General features: G+C 36.3%; 1 protein-coding gene across 2 annotated transcripts in view; it reads right to left on the reverse strand.

The window, feature by feature from the left end:
* Positions 1 to 781: 781 nt before the first annotated feature.
* Positions 782 to 23,763, reverse strand: part of SWT1 (SWT1 RNA endoribonuclease homolog) — a 61,462-nt gene continuing 38,480 nt past the window's right edge. For both annotated transcript variants that reach the window (XM_016145618.2, XM_016145617.2), the window contains 3 exons: positions 9,044 to 9,110; positions 7,181 to 7,245; positions 782 to 1,766 (listed from right to left, as the gene is read on the reverse strand). In XM_016145618.2, the coding sequence (XP_016001104.2) occupies positions 1,646 to 1,766; positions 7,181 to 7,245; positions 9,044 to 9,110 (253 nt within the window). In that variant the 3' untranslated portion in view covers positions 782 to 1,645. The remainder of the gene's footprint in view (positions 1,767 to 7,180; positions 7,246 to 9,043; positions 9,111 to 23,763) is intronic.

A 23,763-nucleotide genomic window follows, 5' to 3' on the forward strand; every position in this document is an offset into this window, starting at 1 on the left:
GATGGGTCCCCAGAAAAGAAAGTGTAGTGGGTGAGAGAAAATGGGACCCCCAAATCCTGCAATGGACTTTTAGGAAAAAAAAGTAGAAAATTAAATAAAATTAAGATCAGAAAACAAGGCGATGAAGAAGGGAAAGAAAAAAAAAAAAACCTGACGCTTCAAAGAAACAAAGACTAAAAGATTTTAAAACTGTTTCTAAATCAAAATAAAAAATAAGACCATAAAGTTAGAAGAAAACACCCTCGCACAGCAGAAAAAAAAATTAAGAAATGTTGAATTAATTGACAAATTAATGCACAAAGCAAAAGACAAAGATAAAACTAAAATCTACAACAATAAGTGTGAAATATGTATAAGTATGTGGGTTATGGTAGTGAGAAGAAATTTTCCAAAAAGCATCACCTATATTAAAAAGGTAGGAGGAAAAAGAGAAGGGTGTTAAGATGCCGAACCAAAACTCAACAGTAATAACCAGGAGCAGCTGAGCGGATAGAGACCTGAACAAAGGCCTTTGGTGGGGGAGGGGATGTTCTGGTTCCTGGAGAAGAAAAGGAAAGAGGCAGAGCAGAGATGCTCTAGAAACTCCCCTTCCCCCTGGTCCACATGGGACAGCACTCTGAGCCCCCAGAGAGGCGTGGCTCTCTACACAAACATAAAGCTGAGTGGGTCCCACAGGGACCGTGAGCGACATCCTGGCTGGCTTCTATTTCACTGGAGGTCATTTTTATAATCGTACCTTACACACAGTTCAGAGATACAATCTGGAAGTAAAATGAAAAGCGAGTTTTTACTAAAAATAATTTATTGCTTTTTTAAAAAATAAATTAACATTTATAATACCAAATTAGATTCATCTAATGTATGAACAAAAGCATAATATACTCTAGTAAACAAGAGTTTCCAACTTGCTGTATAACTAAGTAAGAAACACATCAATCAAACGCTTGGTCTAGTGAGGGGCGAACACTGGTCACCGCCCCCCAATCCCATAAATTCATGCTGCTTCACATTTAAGGGGAAACTCAACACAGGGGTCTCCTTGCTCTTTCCCTTAGAAATGCACTGAAAAGTGACAAGCCCAGGGAAGAAAAGAGGCCGTCGCAGCAAATTGGAGCTGAAGTCAAAATTCTATTTTCAATACCTTGGAGGAAGTGGAAGGGAAGTGTATTATATTCACCAGGTCTACATGGAAGCCACTCTGATGACAAAACGGCCCAGGGTAAGATTTCGTTGGCGCAGTGTGGCAAGTGTGGTCCTGTCGTAATTCTTTCTTGGAGTCTGGAAGTGTCTCTGGTCACGTAACCAAAGTGAGGGCTGAAAGAGGTGCTGGTATCGTGCCTTCCCCAGATGCCACAGCGGACTAAGCTGGCCAAAACGACGGCTCTCCTTTCCCTCGACAAACCGGCTCAGCATCAGGAGTAGGGGTAGGGAGGAGTGGCCAGCTTCAGAAGAGGCAAGAGCAGTTCACCCCACGACGGATGAGCCAGGCTTTTTACAGAACCTCGAATGAGACTGTCGGCAAGAGGCAATCACCTCTGTGTACCTACGAGACACGTCTTACAAGTCTCTTGATTTGGCTCCAAAGGTTGAACGCTCTGCTGTTCTTGAAGACAAACTCAATTCCTTCTGCGTTACAAATCAGCACTTAGTTGAGCATGTCTTCACACCATCCCCTGTTTTTGGCCTCCACGTAGACAGATGCATTGCACTGCTGCATGGTATACTCCATCTCAACCAGCTGGCGGCATCCGATGGTTAACTTTTCCCTAGGGGATAAAGAAATGTTAAAGCACTGCGAGACGGATGGTCAGATAAATGAAAAACATCTAATACAGCAGGATAACAATGGATTTGCTATCTGAGAGATAAGATACCAAGAGTTATGGTTTCTCAGCACAGAAGAAAAAACATGGGAAGATAAGCAGTTAGTAGAATAGTTCTAAACCGATATGGAGAAGATCTGGACGCAATTCCTAGAATTCAGGAATGCGGGCTCTCACGGCAGGCTTGCTGCCAACGAGCAAAGTTGGATGCTTAAAAGCAGTCCTCTGTAAGGACTATGAAGGACCTCTCCCCGCAGGAGATGGGCTGATGTTAAGATGTTCTAAGTCAAGGTGTAAGCAATGCTGGGGAGTAAAACACATATTTCTTATTTAGCTTGGGAGTTAAAGAATTGGTAGATTGGAGGAGACTCAGAGAATGCACCTGCTGATAGGAACAGACACTGGAGAGGGGACAGAAAATTGACAGAGCTTCAACTCTTAAAAAGAATTGCTGAAATAAGTTACTTAGCAGTTAAAAAATGAATATTAGTTAATTACCCTAAACCGAAGGTGGAGAAGCAGGGAGAAATGCCTAATATATGCCACGCCTATACACAATTCTACCTAAGATGAAGCCTCGCTGGGCTCGCAAGTGCCTAGAGTCCAAATCTATGGAAATCTATTTAAATCTATTGGTAGACAGTCTATATAAGTTTACAAAGAATACCAAGCACCTAGTACAGAGCCTGGCACATGAGGTGGTCAAAGAATGACAGTTACTTTTGTTATGTAAATTATATTGTTATTCCTTCCTTGGCTTCTAAGATGGATCAGAGCTGTTTCCATGGTGTTGGGGAGCATCACCAGCCACCTTTCCCCGCTGCACCCCACAATGTGTGGATCCCTTGATGTAGGTTACAAAGGAAAATGAAGTCAATCAGAACTCAGGGAATAGACGAGAGTCAGTAGTGACAGCAAAAATAAATACACCATATTTTAAGTGGCCTCAATTCCTGAAGCTGTGGTTTCTGTGAGGCTGATTAAAACCTGACTTTTGGCTTTGTTTTACTCTAGTTCTATTTTCTATATTTAGATTGCTTGAAATTAGTGTTACACTGCTGCCAATTCTTTACAACTACTCAGAAAATGATTTTCGGAAGATGGTAAGAAATCCAAAATAAAAAATATATACATGATTTTTTTTAAACTTAAAAAAATGAAAGAAAAAAAAGGCAGGTCCCAATTCCTGTTCTTGGTTATTTATCTTTTCATAATAACTAGACTTTGAATCTAGTTCTGTGTCTTTTCTTTTTCTTCTTTATTTTTCTCCTCTCACAGTTCAGAGGTGAGCTCTACACCTCCTCTTTGCATCCTAGCGGCATTTGGTTTCTTTATTTGTGTGAATCGCCATTCTGACAGTACATCATCACCTAGGGAGTTTGTTTCCTACAACAAGTTGTCATTGCTGACTGAGGAAAGTTATCGGGTGTTTTTCGTCCTGTATGTTTGATCTATACTAGATTACAATAAGATGAATTCTTGAGTTTCTTTTTCCCATGGTTTATACGGAGAACGGCAAAATATTAGATGTGGGGGCACCTGAACACCTTTGCGTGCCATTCTGCGACATCTCATCAAACACAAATGAGAGGCAGCCCATTACATATTTTGATCTCTTCATTGGGTACAAGTTCTTCCTTTACACTGGACCTGAAAAACACATCTATCAGACCCAAGTCTGCCTAAATTAAAACAAAACAAAAAGTTGCTGCCCCCTTTTCCTCCAGTAATACAAATATTTTATGGTCTCTTATAATGATCCTATTTCTTTTTTTCCAAATGAAACAATTCTAATTCTTAATAGTTTCTGAAACAGAACTCAAAACTGGAGGCTGCTTCCGGTTTTGCATTGCTCATGAGATTTCTGCAAAACTGCTGCTGTTTCTCTAAATTATCCGATTATGGGTATTAAATTTGCTTGACCAAATCTCAGATAGGTCGAAATAACTGGAAATTTGATCAAACAAACTAAAAAATAATTCCAGCTGTTATGAGAGTCATTTCCATGGCTAATTTTTAAAAATGGCATGGTAGAAGTGAATTTACATGACCCAATTCCAATTTTTGATACAGTTTTTACAAAATTCCTTCTAGGAACAAGAAGAAAGTCTAAAATGAATATTTGTTTTACAACTCTAAATTTTTCTATACATTTGCAATATGTATCTCAAGTGAAAGAAAAATGGAATACGACGTAGTCCTAATATAAAAATAATATATAATAGCTAACATCATACTAAGTGGTGAAAGACTAAAAGCTTTCCCCCTAAAATCAGAAACAAGACAAGGACGCCCACAAAACCTGTTCTATTCAACACTGTACTGAAAGTTCTATACGGAGCAATTAGACACACAAAAAAGTAACTGTCATACAAATTATAAATAAAGAAGTAAAATTATCTTTATCCTAAGCAATCCACAAAATAACCGTTAGAGTTAATAAAACTAATTCAGCAACATTGCAAAATAAATGATCCACGCCAAAAATAAAAAAAATCTGTTGCATTTCTACGCACTAAACAATTTGAAAGGAAATAACAATGGCATGAAACATTCCATTTATAATAGCATGAAAAAGATTAAAATACTTAGAAACAAATTTAACCAAAGAGGCTTGTACATTAAAATCTACAAAATACTGCCAAAGAAATTAAAGACCTAAATCAGTGGCATCACATGTTCATGGATTAGAAAACTTAATATAATGATAACACTCCCCAAAGCTATCTACATACTCAATGTCATCCTTGTCAAAATCCCATCAATGTTTTTTGGAGAAATGGAAAATTGGAAAGCGTTCAAATAGTTGTATGGAAATAGCAACACTATTCACAATGGCCCCAAACTGGAAACAACCCAAATGTCCACCAATGGATGAATGAACAAAATGTGGTACATACGTGCAATGGAATATCATTGGGCCATAGAGGGGAATGAAGGGCTGATCCATGTTACAACATGGATGAACCGAGTACACACCCCGCTAAGTGAATGAAGCCTGACGAAAAACGCCATGTATGTTGTAAGATTCTATTTACAAGAAGCATCCAGAATGGATCAATCCATAGAGACCAGCATAGGTCTGCGGGGAGCGGGGAGCAGCTGTGTAACGGACGTGACGTCTGCTGCTGGGGTGACGGCAACGTCCTGGAGCCAGACGTGGGCGATGGCTGCACAGGGAGGGAGGCACTTAATGCCACTGAACTGCACACTTTAACCCGGGTAATTGTTAACTTCACATTAACAATTATAAAGGAGAAAAAAGTGTGTGTGTTTATTTTGCAATATCTTCTATCACAAATAATAAAGTCATACCTACTGCAAAATATTACTCTATAGATGCCGAACTATGAAATTCTTTCCTAATTAAAGCAGAAACAGCAAAGGTCTAAATTTGATCTCTAGATTCTTTTTCTCTAAGGCTTTCTCTGTCTCAGGCTCCTTGGACGAACCAGGGCATTACTTTAACACAGGGATTCCCAAACTTCGCGCGCCCTGGACTATTCAACAGATTGCTGGGCACCAGCCCTGGAGTTTCCAATGCAGAAGGTTTGGGGTGCAGCCTTGCAGTTTGCAGTTCTTGCAAGTCCCCAGGTGATGCTGACACTTGGGTTCTGGGACCACCGCTCTACTGTAATTTAGAAATACTACTGTGGACCTGATTCCCGGAGTCGGAAAGCAGCAATTCCTGAAAGCATTGTCACAAGGAAAAGGAAGCTTCTGACACACAGCACATCTTAGGCAGCATCTCATCTGGATATGTCCGGTACTTTGTGAGGCTGGTGTCCCAAACGAGTCTACATTTCATATAGAAAAAATGACCTTAGGGGCTTGCCTCGCAAACATGCCAGACACACTGTCAAAAATTTAGAGGGCAAATAAAGTGAATTAAACACCGCTCCTAAGTTATTTCTTATACACATAAAAGATAGGACAAGACAAATGTTTGGTAATCTGTTTGATAATCTCACTGATTTACCATCCGGAATTTTCTGAACGAACTTCTCATCAGTACACATACCCCATTGGCAAGGCAAAAGCTACTTTGAAAAGTCTACAAACTACAGAAGACAGAAAACGCTAACAGGTTTGTAACAGATACAAACACCAAGGTTCTACAGTGTCACAGAATTCAACTTTTGATCAAAGCTACTTTCAGTCTGAAACTTTAATTCCTTGCTTTCTCAGAACCTATAAAATAGTTTTGTATTCTTCAGCTACTTAATTACCTTCCTGCTGCAATAAATACGGTGTTGGGCACATCCTCCTCCAGGACTAACCCAAAATCAGCATATTCAGCCAATTTAAGTCTTTGTTTTCCAAAGGTGGCCAGGTACACGCAAGTTAATAAATCATTCACCTGTTTTCACCTCTGACCCACAGGAATACGTTGCCACCTTTTACCTATTGCATTTGGCCCTGTGTCTAATATGAACTGTTGAGACCAAAAGCACCTCTCCTTTGGCAGCTTATTTGAAAATTGTGAGCTGTGGAGTATGTCAGAGGCTAATATGGCAATAATCATTCACTGTAAATTCGGCAAATAATTTCAAAACAAACAACAGAGTAACAAATCTAAAAGCTATTAATCAAAAGCCTGTTAACAGCACCTGCCATTTTTCAATGCATTCAAGGTAGTTATTAGATATATCTGATTTCAAATTCATCCTTTTGGGTATAAGAAGTTTATCAATATCATAGTTCAAATCCCTGGCAATGTAAATGGAAAGAAAACAAAGAAGAGAAAAACAGGCACAACCGCTTTAACTTTGAACATTCAACTTTGACCCCTGTACCCCCCAAACAACAACAACAACAACAACAACAACAACAACAACAACAACAACAAAACTTCCAACTACTCTAACAGTAAGCTGAAGTCAAAACAATTTGAGACATCTGATTGGAACCATTCTGCCAGAGGCTCGGCCCTCCACGTTATCTACAGAGAGCTTTCTTCCCCTTCAAAAATACGCTAATTTTAACAGACATATTTTTGACACAAGTCTCATGTACATAACCTCTAAATGTAAACTACCTGTAACGATCTATAAATAAGAGTATAACCGAGGATTTCAGTAAAAATAAAATCACTCTCACCCCCAGCTACACAGATTCGGCATGCCCACTGGCTTCAGATTTTCTTGGACAACTGCTTTAAACCCATCTGCTACACACACACACACACACACACACACAGCTCTTTTGCATGTATGAAATATTTCACAACAATAAAGGTAAAAAAAAAAAATCATGGTTTAACAAAGATAGAAAAAACCCTTCCCCACAACAACCGGGTGGTGCTGTCTGAGGCAAACGCTTGTTACAATGAAGACTCATCTACAGATACGACTCACCGATACTCAGTCTGTGAAACGCAGTCATAAAGTTCCTGGGCGGTAAATTTGACATTTTTATTTGCCTAAAAAGAACCAAGATACAGTTATTAAAAATGCATATTAAATCAAATGAGTAGTAAAAGCACAATCAGAATCGCCGATATTCTGAGGGAACAAAATGTCAAGTTTCTAGTTTTTGCATAAAAAGGACAGAAAAATCACAATCAGAAATTCAGGGACCATAATGCTAACATGAAACTAAGTGCAAAAATATTGGTCCTATTGTTACAACCTAATCTGTCCCAAGAACCAGAAGCGAGATGGGCCTAGGGTCAGTGGGACTACAACGAAGCATTTTGTAGAGTCAAAGGACAGAAAAAAAGATATACTGCATGAAACACTAAATTCTACTGCTACTGGCTGTTAGCGATAGTCATGCTTCAATCGGCCTAGCCCGTTAAAAGATTTCTAATATTCAATATTCATTTTCTAGGAAAAGTAAATGAATCGTAAGAAAAATTTTTAAAAACTCTATACTTAATTTTAAATAACTCTATATTTTAAATAACTCTACATTCTCAGCGCTAGGAAGCACTAAAAAGACCTATGTCTCAGATTTTTCCACAATATACAATTTTAAAATTGTCCTATTAGTTCCACAAATATCTATTTTTATTATTAGAATTAGTGACAATTTGAAATTCAGAAAGTATAAAGAACTATATAAATCATTTCAAAAGAGGAAATTCTCTTAATCACACAGGGTAGTTATACAGTATTATGACTGATTTTTTAAAAAGTACACAAACATTTTGTTTCCTTAAATAAAGTAGGTAATACTGAATATTTACTCTGTGCCTGGTACTGTTTGGAGCACTTTATGTCTATTAAGTTACTCAGTCTTTGACGAATACTATAATTTATCTACAAATGTCATTCCCATTTTACAGATGAAAAAACTGAGACAAAGAGAATTAAATACCTTTAAGAGCATATAATTAATAGGCAGCAGAAACAACATTTGAACACGAGTAGTTTGACCTCAGACTCTGTGTTCTTAGTCACTAGGTTCTTAACGTCGGATGTAGTGTACAAAAAATTAAATAAAAAGCTAACCAGGAATAAAAGTGAAGAAATATATTTAAAGGAGTTTGATTCCATAAGAAATGTGAGACCTGAATATGTCATATTCTCCCACGGAAAGCATTTTAAGAGTTACACACATACTCACACACTTGCAAAGAAAGGCTATAGGGGAACATGGGCAAAGAGTTTTATGCAAACAAAAATCTGAAGATCAACAGAATACTTTCCAGGGATCAGCAAGGATGAGGAGAGCATGCAGGTTAATTTACAAAATACTCTAGCGCTTTACCACCTCTCTAACTCTGGGGCCCATGCTGTTGCCACAGAGGAAACTCAAGGACAGCTTCTGTTTTCAGTAACCAGTGGTTCTCACCAAGGGGTGGTTCTTCCTCCCCTGAGGCCATCTGGGGAGTGAGTTGGGTGGGGTGGTAGGATGTTTCTGGTTGTCACAATGACTGAGGGAGCAACAGGCATGAGGTATCAGAGAAGCGGGGTTGTTAAACGACCTGCAGTGTTTCATACCATAAAGGAATAACTTGTCGAAAATGTCAACAGCACCTCTTGTGACAAACAATTCTGTGTTGTAGAAAGTGTATTATTCTAAGATTCTACTGCATGTTTTTACATGGAGAATGTAAACAAAATGAGTATGTCATTAGCAAACTTTTGTGGCATTCGAGAGTTTAAAGGAAATATCAAATACATAGCTTTCTGTTACGTTTTAGAGCTACCACGTTTATCTTGACATGTGTTTATGGTGGAAATATGGTAAACATTTAAAAATATTTCTCATACCTCATACTTGATTAGGAAGTTATAGAGGGTCTCGACATCTTGATAATTGCTGTTGGGGGCCAAAATCCTAAAAAATATAATTATAAAAAAAGGGGGAATGAATGATTTAAGAAAAAAATAATACCTGAACTTTTCTTCAAAAAATAACCTTAGTGTGAGGAATTACTTACTGTATAATAGGCTTATTAAAATTTTTATAACTTTTTTGGATTTTTAAATCAATTAAAATTATAAAACCATGAGTTTAACTCAACAGAGATCAATTTATTGAAATATTTTTGCTTATTTGACATATCACTTCACAACAATAAGTTATTCTGTGAAATTAGAGTTCACATTTTGAATTCCAATGATAGATTTCTCAAAAGGTACATAGAAATGTGAAATGCATTTACACTCCGTAACTTTTAAGCTGAAGATAAAGTCTGAAGATTTCCCACAGAAATGTCCAACCAATCCAGGCAATTGATTTAACTATCCTAATAAAAGATTTTGTGACTAAATTCAAACAATATTGAACTATCGAGCCTATTATTCTACAAAAAAGCCTTAGTAATTAGACTGTTACTAACAATGATTCATAAAAATAACAAGGAAAAATAAACTAAATATACAAAGACCACGAAAACAAAAATAACAAATGGAAACTAGATGAAATAGAAATAAAGAAAACAGAAGAACATATTTCTCCTAGAAGTAAAATAGCAATTCTCATTTTCTTATACTAAGTATTTTTTAAATCCTTTCATGACTTTTTTTTTTCTTTTGAAAAAAGGAAATGAAATCAGTACTTTATGGTACAGTGGTTATCAGCAATGTCTGCCTGGGTTTCTTGAGCTGGGTAAGTTTTGTGAAACTTATTTTCCTTGTTTCTTAAATGAGAACGGTAATAGTCTTTACTTCATAAGGTTATTATGAAAATTACATGAGCTACTATAAGAAAATCCTTCATAATAGTGTCTGATATCCAGCAAGCAGTATATATCAATTATAATATTAATGATAACAATATTATAATCACTTAATATTTTCAAGCCACAGAATTAGTACATAAAAACCTAACTAATGAGAAATTAAGCCACCTCAATTAACTCTGAAATTCCAAGTGCCTTTTTAATTATAATGTCTCTAGGTTCTCACATCTTTGTTGACGCTTGATATTGTCAGTCCTGAGGTAACTAACCTAAATAACCTTATTAGATCTTTAAACTATGTGGCCTTTATTAGACTTGTGGGAGAGGTTTTATAAATAATTTTTCAGGGTATAGTACAATTTTCAAAGGGGCTTTTTTCCCTTGGAGGAGACACATACAGAATATCTTTAAGAATATACAAAAATCATAGTACCATTTCATGAAAAAAATTTTCTCCCAACAAGTAATTTTAAAATACATATAATCTAACAGTAATAACAAAAGAAGATAGATAATATAACACCTTGGGAGGGACCATAAATAATTTGCTTAAAAAATTAAAAACAAAACTATTGAGACAAGTTAAACCAATCTATTAGAAAAGTAATGAAAAAAAAAAGTGCTAACACTGTAACTTAGTATAAAACAAACTATTAGCAATGTGGAATAATTTACACTTATTAATTTTTTTCACTTATTCATTTTTATAACTTTGGAAACATCCAAACTGTACATAAAAGAGGATAAGGAAGTCAGAGGAAACAAGATGTTTTATAAAAGCCTTATAAATTTCAAGCTGATTATCACAAAAGAAAATTCATAGGAAATTAACTTTTCTCTCTCCTGAAAAACTTGGTAGAAAAAAAATTGTTTTAGGTAAATTAGTTATTTATCTATAGCAAAATCATATCCAAAGTAAGAAATAATTACAACATCCTAGGTTTCCAATTAGCAAAAAAATTGAAAAAAATTTTAAACTCCTAACTTGGTTTTCTTTTTGTAAACAGTTATACTGAGGTAGTTTACATACCGTAAAATTCACTCAGTTTAACAGTTCAACAATTTTTAATAAGTTTGCAGAGCTGTAGCACAATCACCACACTCCAATCTGAGAACACTTCCTTCACCTCCCCAAAATTCCTCTTGCCCATCTGCAGTCATTCTCTGTTCTCACCTCCAACCTCAGCTCCAGGCAAACACTAATCTACTTTCTTTCTCTACAGAGTTGCCTTTTTGGACTACACTGTTTTTTTCAGTCTATAAGTTCGTTCCCTCCTATCCTCACAAAAGCACAGTTGTAACTATAAATAATAGCCTACGAAAAGTCCAGTAGATGAGGCAAACTCTAGTGGATAATAGCTAAACCTCACAATGTTCTTGGTAAGTAAAAAACCAAGATGCCTAACAAAGATGCCCAGATCAGAACAAGAGGCCTTTTATTCTCTCATTCAACAAGCATTTGAGACCTACTATGAGCCAAACTCTGTCCCAGGCCCTTGGATACAACAGTGAACAACAAAGACAAAGCTTCAGAGTAGAACATCATAGTTCTAAAGAGCCTAGGAAAGAAAATCCTCAGCAAGCACAGAAAGATAATGAAGGAAGAAAAAAGAAAACTAATTTACAAGTTATTCCTGTAATGGAACACAGGAATTTTAAGTTTCTAAGAAAGAAATTACTTGCTCTAAATGTAAACACTTTGTTATTCGACAAAATAGCACAGAATTATATTCTAATGAAGGTTTATTGGTATTCAGCATCATTCATAGATACCTATTATAATCAGAATAAAACTATACATTTTCTTTCTTGAAACTAGGATATACATTATAGTATTCAAATCTGTTATCCTCAATGAATGTTTTGAGGTAAACCAAGCCACAAATAGACTAGACAATCTTTACTAAAGTATACTCAATTTAGGGTTGAATTTAGACTTCATTAAGTCCGACGAACTCTCAGCTTACGAGAATGAAACTAAACCTAGTATAAAAAAAAAGTTGCCAACTTTTACTAACTATAAGTAGTTTGTTGAAAATACACACAGAAAACAAAAGAGAAAAATGGTTTATGGACTTTCATGCCTTAGTAATTTCCCACACAAAATTCTTGAGAGGTCAGCCTTCTCTATAGCTTTCTCATTTTTTTTCTTATACCAAGAGGAAGACAAAAGACTCTTTGAATGAAAGTCCTAACATTACCCTTCAATAGCAACTTAAAAAAAAACAAAAACAAAAACAAAAACAAAACCCGATAGAATGAAAGAATTACCCCTTAGAGGAAATGAAATGTTTTTCAGTAAGTGGCCATTTTTTATTTTTAAATATATCCACACTTGTGCCTTCAAGAAAAATTCATAACAAGTATCTATCAAATGTATACTATTTTCTCAAATGTCTATTATTCTAAGAGCTATGGAATATAAAAGAAAATTAAATGAACTGGTTGTCTATCTTCAAGTTGTTTATTATCTTGGAATTTCAATTTAGAATTTTGTTATCGCAACTGGGGATCAGACATCTGATGGTGGGTATCTTTTCTATTAGTGGTAAAAGCCTGGGCTCCAAAGTGAACCAGTACACATCTGGACACCTACCACCACTCCGTGTAACGCAGGATTCAATCTGCACCTTGCAGATTATTTACAAAACAAGTCTGATCTGAAGGTACTTTGGTTTCTTTTACAACAGCATCGACAATGACACAGAATGTATCATTGAACACTTACTCCAAGTCTGATACTGCTTGCTTATATCATCTCTAATACTTCTAATGCCCTGAATTTAGTTATGACACCTTAATCAAGTTACTGACTTTTCTGCACCCCAGCTCCTCATCTGTGAAATGAGAAGGTAATATATATCGTATCAGGTGATTATATGAACTAAATAAAATAACGTATCTAAAATGTTTAGCACAATGCCAGACACGTGTCAATAAATACTAGCTGTTCTGAAAACCAGTTTTCAGATGTGGAAATCACAGGTAAGAGTTAAAACCTTGCCCAAGATTATAGAGCGGCGGTAGGTATCCAAACTTCTATTGGTTTCGCTCTGGAGCTCATGCTTTTACCACTAATAAAAAGGATAACCGCCACCATCTTCTTGCTTTTAAATGATTTTACAAAATCATATGAAATAAAGTTCTTTTAAAATAATTTTATATGTAAGCAAAAAAAATTTGCCTTTTATCAAATGCTCTGGCAAACTATTTTGTGTATGTTGCAACCCTTAATGTTTGTAGCTGGCTGATGTTTCTCAAAGCCGCAAAGGAAGCAGAAACGGCACTCACTGCAAGTCCTGACTCTTAACCACAGAGTCACTTGGAGTTTTCTATTTATATGAACAATTAACATTAAGTAACATGTTAGTCTGAATTAAACAAGTTTTATTTCCATTTCATCCAATACTAGTAAAATATCAATGTATCTCTTTAAGGAAAGAAAAAAAAACAACTAAGCCACTCAAACTTAAAAAAGAGATAAATAATGCACTAAAATGGACTAACTTTTAACATAGGATTTTAAAAGTTCAAATAAAACAATTTTCCCATTTAGGAGAAATAAAGCGGCAGACTCAGGAGTGGGGAAAGAAGTCTAGAATATTCAAGCTTAATATCTAATTCTAGAAATTCAAAAGAAGAGAGACTATGTTCTTAGATATTTATAAATCACAATTTACATCCCACAGAACTGAATAAATTATGCTCCCTATTGGCAAGACAAAAGTTTTACATTAATATAATATTTAAAATAGTTTTCAAGAGTGTGAAAAAAAATTAAAGTTTAAAAAGTATTTATATGGCTTATTTCACTTAGCACAGTGTCCTCGGGGTTAGCTCAACCATGTTGTAGCATATGTCAGAATTTCCTTCCTTTTTAAGACTGAATAATATTTTATCGTATGTACGTGCCACATTTTTCTTATCCAGCCCTCGATGGACATGTGGGTTGTGTCCACGTTTTATCTATTGCTATGAAAATGGGTATGCAAATATCTCTTTCAGACCTTGTTTTTACTTTTTTTTTTAAGATTTTTAATTTATATTTAGCTACAATAATGTATTCATTTCAGGTGTACACCATAGTTATTCAACATTACATACTTAAAGTAGTGATAACCATGATAATAAGTTCAGGAACCATCCGAAAACATACAACGCTATTACAATATTATTGACTATATTCCCTATGCTATACACTACATCCCCGAGGCTTATTTGTTTCATGCCTGGAAATTTGAATCTCCTATTCCCCTTCGCCTCCCTCCCTCCCAACTCTTTTTTGATTTTTCAATTATAGTTGACATTCAAGACCGATTTTAATTCTTTTGTGTACAAAGTTAGTCAAAATCTTGGGCAGTAGAATGGTGGCTGCCAGGGGCTAGGGAAGAGGAAATGAGTTTCGTTTAATGGGAATAGAGTTTCAGTTTTGTCAGATGAAAAAAGTTATGGAGATGAACGGTGGTGATGGTTGTGCAACATTATGAATGTATTTAATACATTATGTTATGTGTATTTTACCACAAAAAATAGGAAAAAAGGTAATTTTGTATACAGCATTTAAAAAACTCATTTGATATTCTCTACAGTTAATAACTGATTCAAGATCTGAATATTATTAGGAACCACTACTACGTCACTATTGAGGAAAATATAATTTATTCAGCACCTACCCAGTGCCAGGAGTTGGAATAGTTGCTATCTCTTTTCATCTCTGCAACTATTATAAATTCCATTTTACAGATCAGGAAACAAATACAAAAATGATAATTAATCCACTTGGGTGACAGAACTAATAAATGGATAGAGTCAAGAATCGACTTCAGATCATTCTGAGTCTCAAATCTCCGCTGTTCTCATGTGGACAATACCATCAAATTAGATTCTGCTGCGGATTAATTTAAATTGTATTATTGATGAAGTGGGTGAAAATTTATCAGATTAACAATTAGGAAACACTCATTAAGAAAAAAAAATCTTATCTTGGATCTTAAGAGCACTTTTTGTCATTTATTACAAGTAATATTAAAATCATGTTTTCTATAGTTAACTTGGTAAAATCAGCCATGCAAATGAGAGCTATCCTTAAGCCCTAGATGTAGAAAGAACACCATATATAATTTAAAATGGAAAAAAAAATCAAACATTTTAAACAAATTTAAACAAAATGAATTATTTTAGGTTCCTGTTCTTCCTTCAGAGCCAAATAACTTTGCAAGCTGATTATACTAATTAGATATGAATGTTGAATATAGGAACTTTTGAGTAGTTTGGACAAAGTTAATAATTAAAATTAGATCTTTTTGGAACACTAGAAATTTTTAAAACTTGGAGGTGGGAAAAAAGTTTATAGGTAGATTTAATGACTACTAATATCTAACATCCGACCCAACACACTCATGAAATTGCCACGCACAAACTCACCACTGATCCCTGTGTTACACAGTCTCATGGGCACTTTTTACCCATTTAGCCTCTCAGTAGTGATATGACACTTAGAGATTCTTTTTCTTTTGGAAATCCTTCCTTGCGATATGCAATGCCAGTCTCTTTAACTCTTTATTCTATCTTTCTGGTAATTGCTTTTCTAGATCTTAATACTAAACTGGGCCAACTCGCCCACGCTGCACAGGCATCGGCCAATAAAACACAGGCACAAGCACTCCCGCCCTGTTTAAAGAAAAATGCCCTGGGTCCTCTCATCCTATTTCTGCCTTTGTTCTTTGTTCCCTACTCCTTTCCGGTGGAGTCTGGACTTAATGTGTTTTTACCTTATATGTCTGGCAGCACACACGCCCTTTGCTACTGCCTAAGGCACCATGCGTACTCATCCTCTAAAATAAATACCCACTGCTTTCTTTTCTCTTCCCAGTCTTAGAAGTATTGTGTCCAATTCAACTATGCTTTGTTCAGTTCTAAGGCATTTCTAAAACACTCACTCAATCCAGTCAAAGTAAAGTTTGAACAAATGACATACTTTTAAAATGTGCCAAAACAATCAGTTTGCCTTTTTTTCCCCCCCTCTATAAATGACCTGCTGTACATGGATGCTAGCTTAGTCCTGACCTAGTCTGGCCATGTCACAGGATGGAAATTTTTATTCCAGCTTTAGACAGGTGTTATCACCCTTTCAGATTATATGGTGCTGAAATCAGCAATATCAACTCAGGTATAGTTTTCTTTTCTGCTTTTATTATCCTAGTTGTCTCATTTGTTAACATCAGGTTCTTGAAACCAGACTATTTGCCAATGGAAACCTTTGTGGGATATTCATCCAAACCAAGATAAGTAGACTCATTCTTCTCTCAGAAAAGTTAAAGGTAGAAAAAGATAAATTTAGAAAAACAAATGAAGATGAATATCTTTATAAGGCAAAGATATTATGTTTTTGTCAGACAATTTTTTAAATTAAATTTGGAAATTTTCTAAAGTTTTATAAATGCAACTAAAAAATATCTATTGACTATAACTAACTTTAAAGTCATTTATACAGTCAAGAAGTTCAGTGTATTTAAAAGTGAATTCTCCAGAATCAGACAAGTTTCTTATTCTGCCAAGTATAAACTATGTGATCTTGGGCACATTCTCAATCATTATTTCAATCACAGTTTTTATTAATTATCGATCAAAAAATCAAATCTAGCATTGTGTCATATAGAAAAAAATCAATAAATAACGACCCATAATGGTTAAAGAGAAAGAAAAAAATACTAACAAAAAAGAAGAAAAATGCTCATTTAGCAGTATTAACATAACAAAATCAACTTGAAGGCAAAAAGTATTATTAGCAGGAAGATATACCACAATGTCAAAATATATAAAGCAGATGTTGATGGCATTACACTAAGAAATTGAAGAGTTCACAACTATGGTTAGAAATTTTAACATAAATCACAGAATTGCTCCAATAGACAAAAGTCAATAAGCATATGTTAGTATGAATAGCATACAATGAACAAATTTCATCTAACGGACACATAGAGACTCTTGTGCCTTAAAAAGTAGACGAAGGAAACAGAAAGGAGTCAGGTGGCACCATTTTCATAACGAGCTTAGTTTTACACATTTAGAATATGAGCTGAAGATCCACAATTGAGGCAGGAAGAGATGTTAAGATTGCAAGCGATGTTCATGAAGGGGTTGGAAGTAAATGAGATCACAAAAGAGAACGTAGGGAGGCTGGTGGTGATAGAGGACATTTAGAAAAGTCTAGGAAACGCACTGCAAAAAGCATTAAGTACATAAAAAATTCCCAAAGTAACAACTAAATTTATCTTAGGTTAGAAGTTTAAGTACTATTCACTACTTACCTTTAACAAGTGTAGGAGGAAAACACGGTTTAAAGATGAAGATAACAATAACATTACTGTAAAACCTTTTGCTGAGACTCCAAAAACATCTGAGTACGTGCCTTGGAGAACTTTTCAGAAAGACAAAAGGCCCTTCAAGGGGCTTAAGAGTGTGCTTCAAAATTCCTCCAAAAATCTTAACAGCATTGCTCATAGCAGTTTCACGGGGAACCCAAGGTGGAGAAGGGTTTATTCCTCAGAAATTTGAGGCTGTTATTTTTTTCTAATAGAACAAACCCCAATAAGATTCATAGAAAACAGTTTTTTAGAGAACTGTTCTTGTAGAAGTCCCACCACTTAACTAAACAGGACAGAGATAATTCAAAATGAAAAGAGCCTTTGGACTCCCTACCTTGGACAGGCAGGAAGCAGGTTGAGAAGTCTCCTCAGATGCAGCTTGCTATTCGTATGAAAAAGGATTGGGGCCAAAATCAAGACACAGAGAGCAGAGTCAGGAGCAGCTGTGAGTCATTCCCAGGAGCGTATGCACAGCTGGATTTTATAATTGCTACAGCTCCTACGTGCCTCTTACTTTCCCCCTTTTTGATGGAAAAGTGTATAGTTATCCTGTGCCTGTCCTGATAGTATATGTTGCGGGAACGAATCTGTCTCTTTCATTCACAGAAGTTAAGACAGACAGTCCTCAAGGAGCTGTATTAAAGGAGTCATACCCAAGGAGCCTCGCCTCAACCACCTGGACCTGATTGAAATGATAAGATCCTAGACGTTAAGTTAGTGTCCTAATGGGATAAGACTGGGAGTCTTGGGAAGATGGGATGCGTATATTCTGCTAGTAGAAGGGATGTAAACTGTAGAGGCCAGACGACAGACCGTTAGATCGTATTTTCCAAGATGGCTACACAAGAGCTCTCATCCAACACGTTCTTCGAGCAACGTAATGCTGGCATTCCTCCTCCTAGCAACAGGCAGGCTCTACGTTCCCTCCATCTGAATCTACTTAATCAGGTATTCATTAGCTTTTTAGTGAAGCTTCCTCTTATGATGCTCTACTGTAATTGATATAAGAGAGGCTATTTTCCCTATGTCAGCATGTAGAGAGAAGAGAGATGGGGGCCTCTGTTAGTGGTGGACAGGTATGAGAGCGGCAGCAGGAACCAATCACCCCCGAGCCCAGGTAAGACAGAGACCTGAGGTGGAGTATAGAAACCCATAAGGAAGAGGTGTATAAACAACATTCCCTTCCCACATGGGTCATTCTGTCACAGAAGTATCTAAGTTGAAGAAGTGGCGATTAAATTTCTGAACATAGAATTCTATTTAAAATGTCTTTCGATAAAAAGTTGAAAATGCACACGCAAGAAAAATGTTGAACCGGGTTATAGTAAAATTGCACCTCTGCAATTTCTCTGAAAATGTACACATTTAGGGATAAAAAAACCTGATTCCTAACTAATAGTACTGATCTTCGTTTTGAGGACAAGATGGTTGCGTGTACGTCAGGCCCTAAGCTCAACTATGTATAGGAAGAATAACGATTACAGCTTAACTGAACGGAACACACTGAAGAATGCCTCTACTCCAACACATGAAGTAGGTCATAGAAGCACATCCACCTCTCTTAATTGTTTACAACTATTTCCAAGCAATCTGGAGGAACCTGACTTTTTAAAAATAATCGTAGTAATCACGTGCTGTGCTCCTACACTACAGGGGACACCAAGACACAGAAAGTTTCGAAATACATCAAAAACCTTCTTTTTTGCTCCTCCGTCCTACCAACAGCACTGAAAGTAAGTATGTACAGTGTATGTTACATTTTCTGTTTGAGATACCTTCCAAGGTTTCTTGCATTTACACTTTCTAAGGGAGAAACAGCACCATGGACAGCATTATTTAGGCCAGCACTCTGACTTCACAGGATGTAGCTGATATGGCAAATAAATCTTTTATAGGTCATTCCCTGTTTCAGTGAGGACAAATCACTGTCCCCTCCATAATAGAAGGGGTCCGAATCACTCTGCTAAGTGACTTGCTGGTCCCCTAGGAAATGATGCTTTATTGAAAGCTTAACATTTGCCTCTGCTGTTGGCAGTTTGGGCTCTTAGCAGTGGCAGTAGCCAGAGCAGCCTTCGTGAGGGGAAGTCTCACATTATCCAGGCTGTCACTGTCCCTCCGTATGTGATATCACTAACCAAACACTAGGGTGGCTGAGGAAAGAGGCCGACTGACCTCCTCGGGACAGCTGGCCGTGTCCCTCTGATTCTGAGTCTCCTCTCCAGTGGGTCGCCTTTGATGAGCATTCACGCAGGGCACAAACACCGCATTCTCTGTGCCCGTTACGAGACGACTGTCCACACGTCCTCCTCCTGACTTCCCTGTCACCAGTTCGCCAAACTTATTCCAAGTTTCCAAACAAACCAGCAGTCACTGTTTATTAACCAAGGTAGATCTGCCCTTCTGACCATTTCTCCAACTATAGTGGAATTTTAGGTCCCCAAAGATTTGCATGAACTCAGAGCCAGTATCTAGTAATCCTGCAAAAAGTCTGAGTATTTTACTTTTGCCAGGATAGAGTCACCTGGTAAATGGACGCGAGTCCTTTTGTAGAAGGATGACTTATATGCTCCTTATACTACCTTACGCCCTACGAGTGTACAAGGGTGCTCATACTTTATCTTTAACACCAAAAATATCAATTTGATGATTTTACTTATTTGTCTTAGCTCAACAATTAAAATGGGGGAAACTATATAACCATATGCTGTCAAAAATAAACTAGCTTAATGTTAGCAAAACGAAAACTTACTGGAAAGTTTACAACTTACAGGTCATTACGTTACTACTAAGTGTAAATATATGTTGATTCTATAAGGTTTATTATCAATAGGGATTAATACATAAAAATGTTAGATAATTCCAAGAGATTCTGACATACGATATATATTTACTGTCGGTATTGAGTTGGACTCAATACCGACAGTAAATAAGTATTTATTAAGAAACAGCCCTGAGGACACCGATTGCATCACTGCTAACTATGGGCAGATGGGTGGCCTACCACGGGATTAAAAGTCCTTTAGAGGCACAAGAGGATATTTCTCAAAATAGATGAGACTAACCCTAGAGTCTAGGGTACACTCTAAACCTTTTGTATAACTACTCTGTAGGAAGGAATCAGAACTGATAGTCTGGCTTTATTCCAGACTATGTTTACTACACATACTTACTAGTTATGTTAAAATTACGATAGTCCTTATTCAGCACCTTGAACTGAGTTCCCTCTTTTCATTTATTTTACTGATGCTTAACCCATCTGATTCACTCACACATTTATCCCATCTGCTTCACTGAAAAATATAGTGTCTTGGTGGTTTTAGCGTTTCTTAACATAAGACTTAACAGCAGGGAATTTTAATCCAACTATTAGATCAATAAATGATTGGGTAGAAATAACCAGTTACAAGACAAAAGGCAAATTTAAAAGATTATTAATTTGAAATACAACTCCATAAACAAATTAAGATATTTGTTATCTTCAAGAAATAATCTTCGTATTATATTTAATTGCTTAATTCTGGTGTGATCAAGTTTATGATGTTAAATATTTCACTCTGTCATCTTTATCTGGATTTTATTGACTGAAATGAGAAGACATCAACCCTGGAAATGCTTCAGGGGTGGCAGGAATAATTGTGGCATCACCCTGCTGATATTTAAGATAAAAATAAAGGTCCATATTTCCTGTTCTTAAATTATAAATGCTGAGAAGAACAGATAAGAGCTTCAGATATGTAAAATGGAATCTAGTAATTCTAAAATTAAGTCATGAGTGATCTATTGAGTAGCATTAAAGAATCTAGTTAAAAAATATTTCCGCAGGTGCTGGATAATTCAGTCAGATATGCGGACGCCATGTTATTTTGTCAGCTAATTTAACATAAATTTTGTTAGTTTACAAAATTAGACTTTTTGCTCCCCAATGTGTATCTATGAACAAGTGCTCTACCAATATTTTCAGTTTTAATCAAAAGCATGTTTAGCACCTTATTAAAATTGAAATACACATTTTATACAAACTTAACATATCAGCTTTAAGAAGAAAACGAAGACTAACATTTATAAGTATGTTACAGTTTAAAAAGCACTTTCACATACGTCATCTCATTTATTCCTCTGACAAAGGCATCAGGATACACATTTAACGAGGAAAGAAACTGTGGCTTAGAGAAAGCAGGTGGGTGACATGCCTGAAGTTAGCTACAAAGGGATAAATTTGGAGCTAGAAGTCCAAGCTCTTAGTTTAACAAATACATTTTCATTGAGTTCTTTAACTGAAAGACCTGGTTAACAGGTCATCAATGTAACACCATACATGATTTGCTATGATAAAAAGAAATAGAGTTGATATGTAATTAACTTAACGTGTATCTGAAAACTAAATAAAACCATTCTATTTTAACAAACAACAAAAAATGCTAACGAATTTGCACTCCCTACAAAGTTGAGTGTATTTTTCAATGTTTAAACATAAGTTAGCCAAAAAAATTTTTTAACAGAACTTATTTTGATTTAACATGACTCTTTCTTTAACAATTTTAAGACCAAATATACATTTGACAAAATAATATAACTATCAACTTTTATTATATTTGGACTTAAATGCCTATCGTTTAAAGGTGTGTGTGTGTGTGTGTGTGTGTGTGTGTGTGGAGGAGGGATTTGCAATTAAAGTTTCCTGTTGCTTAACGAGTGTTGAAAGGAGCAAACGTTTTTACTCATAATGCCCTCTACTGGTAGCTCGAGAAGTTCTAATATTTACCACAAGAGGCTGGATTAGTTCAAGTGCACACACATCCCCTGGAAACTGTGTTAAAAACACAACTTCCCTCCTTTACAAACTACCTATATAGATATTGCGATTTCAATAATTCTTCGGTAAGATCTAAAGATCTGCATTTTAACAAGTTCCCCGACAAATAAGCGGAGAATCACTGGTTTCGTTAGTTACACCAACACCAACACCTGACTGTCAAAGGACGATAACTGAGAAGCTCTGGGAAGGCGTCATCAGGCCTGCTTTATAGACGAAGACTCAGGCTCAAGACAATTTACCCCAGGTTACATCCTAAAAGTAGCAGAGCCACTAACATTTTCTTATTCCTGGAGTATGTGTCCTTAGAGGAAAGAATGAAAAGTTCTATCAGACTTAAAATCCAAGTATTTCTTTCTTTTGGTCCAGCTATGTAGTCCATCTTGGCTCCCCATGAGAATCACCCAGGGAGTTTGTAAACGTGCTTATGCCCAGGTCCCAGTCACAGAGATTTAGATTTAACCGGTTTAGGGTAGGACCTGCACACTGTTTTTTTTTTTAAAGCTCCCAGATGATGTTAATTGGCAACCAGGGGAGAGCTTAGGCCAGTGCTGCTCGGCCTCTAAGTGCACAGAACCACCTGGAGGACAAAGACCACTGGGTCCCACCCACGAGTTTCTGATTCGGGAAGTATGACAGGGTTCGAGAATTATATTTTTAAGAAGTTCCACGTGATGATGATGCTGCTACTGCTTCTATGACCGCACTTTGAGAACCAGTGGATAAGCACACCGGCTCGTGGTTCTCAGCCCTGCCTACACACTAGAATCACCTTGAGAAATTTTAAAACTCCTGAGACTCAGGCCCACCCTCCGACCAATGACATCAGAATGTCTTGGGTAGGGGACCCAAGCATCAATTTGTGTAAAGCTCCTAAAATTAAAAAGGTTGCTCTACAGCAAAGGTTTATAAAACTCATTAATATATTAATAGATATACAGTGATTTTCCAAGAGGGTAGTATAATATGCAGTATTTCCAAACCTTTTTGGACCAGAAACACTTTCATCAAGTTACATGATTAACAGTCACTAGCATGTGAAATACCAGCCTCTTGGATAAAGTGGAAACTCTGAGTGGCCTACAAGACCTTCCCCTCCAAGCCCCATACAGCCTCATCTTCTGCCAAACCCTTTCTCCCTCCAGCGCACGTCTCTGTTAAAATATTAACAACTCTCTATTGCAATTATCTGTTCCAGTATGACTGTTTGTACTATTTCTACAAGCTCTTTGGAGTCCCAGGTTGCATCTTATTTATCTTTGATTCCCCAGAGCCCAGCGCGATGGCAAGCATAGCTGGTGCTCAATAAACATTTACCGAGGAACTGAGTACAGACTGAAATCCCTACTATCCGTAGAAAAGGTACTGTCAAGTATTCTCCTTTAGTGCCACAAAGAAAACATCTGACTTCATGCTGTAAAGATGCTATGGTCCATTCTATAGCTTTCTGGCACTATGTTTTCTATATGCTTCATGAATATTTGAAATAATCACCTATGAATAAGTCTCAAAACATTGTAAGACTGTTGTTGCTTCTCTAACTTTTTCAGTTTATAAAACTGGGAGACTGCATTAGAGGAACTTAATCATGTTAATAAATATTAACATGTATTTATTCAATGAGTA

This window comes from Rousettus aegyptiacus, unplaced genomic scaffold, assembly GCF_014176215.1.
Source record: "Rousettus aegyptiacus isolate mRouAeg1 unplaced genomic scaffold, mRouAeg1.p scaffold_m13_p_17, whole genome shotgun sequence".
Taxonomy (NCBI): Eukaryota; Metazoa; Chordata; class Mammalia; order Chiroptera; family Pteropodidae; genus Rousettus; species Rousettus aegyptiacus.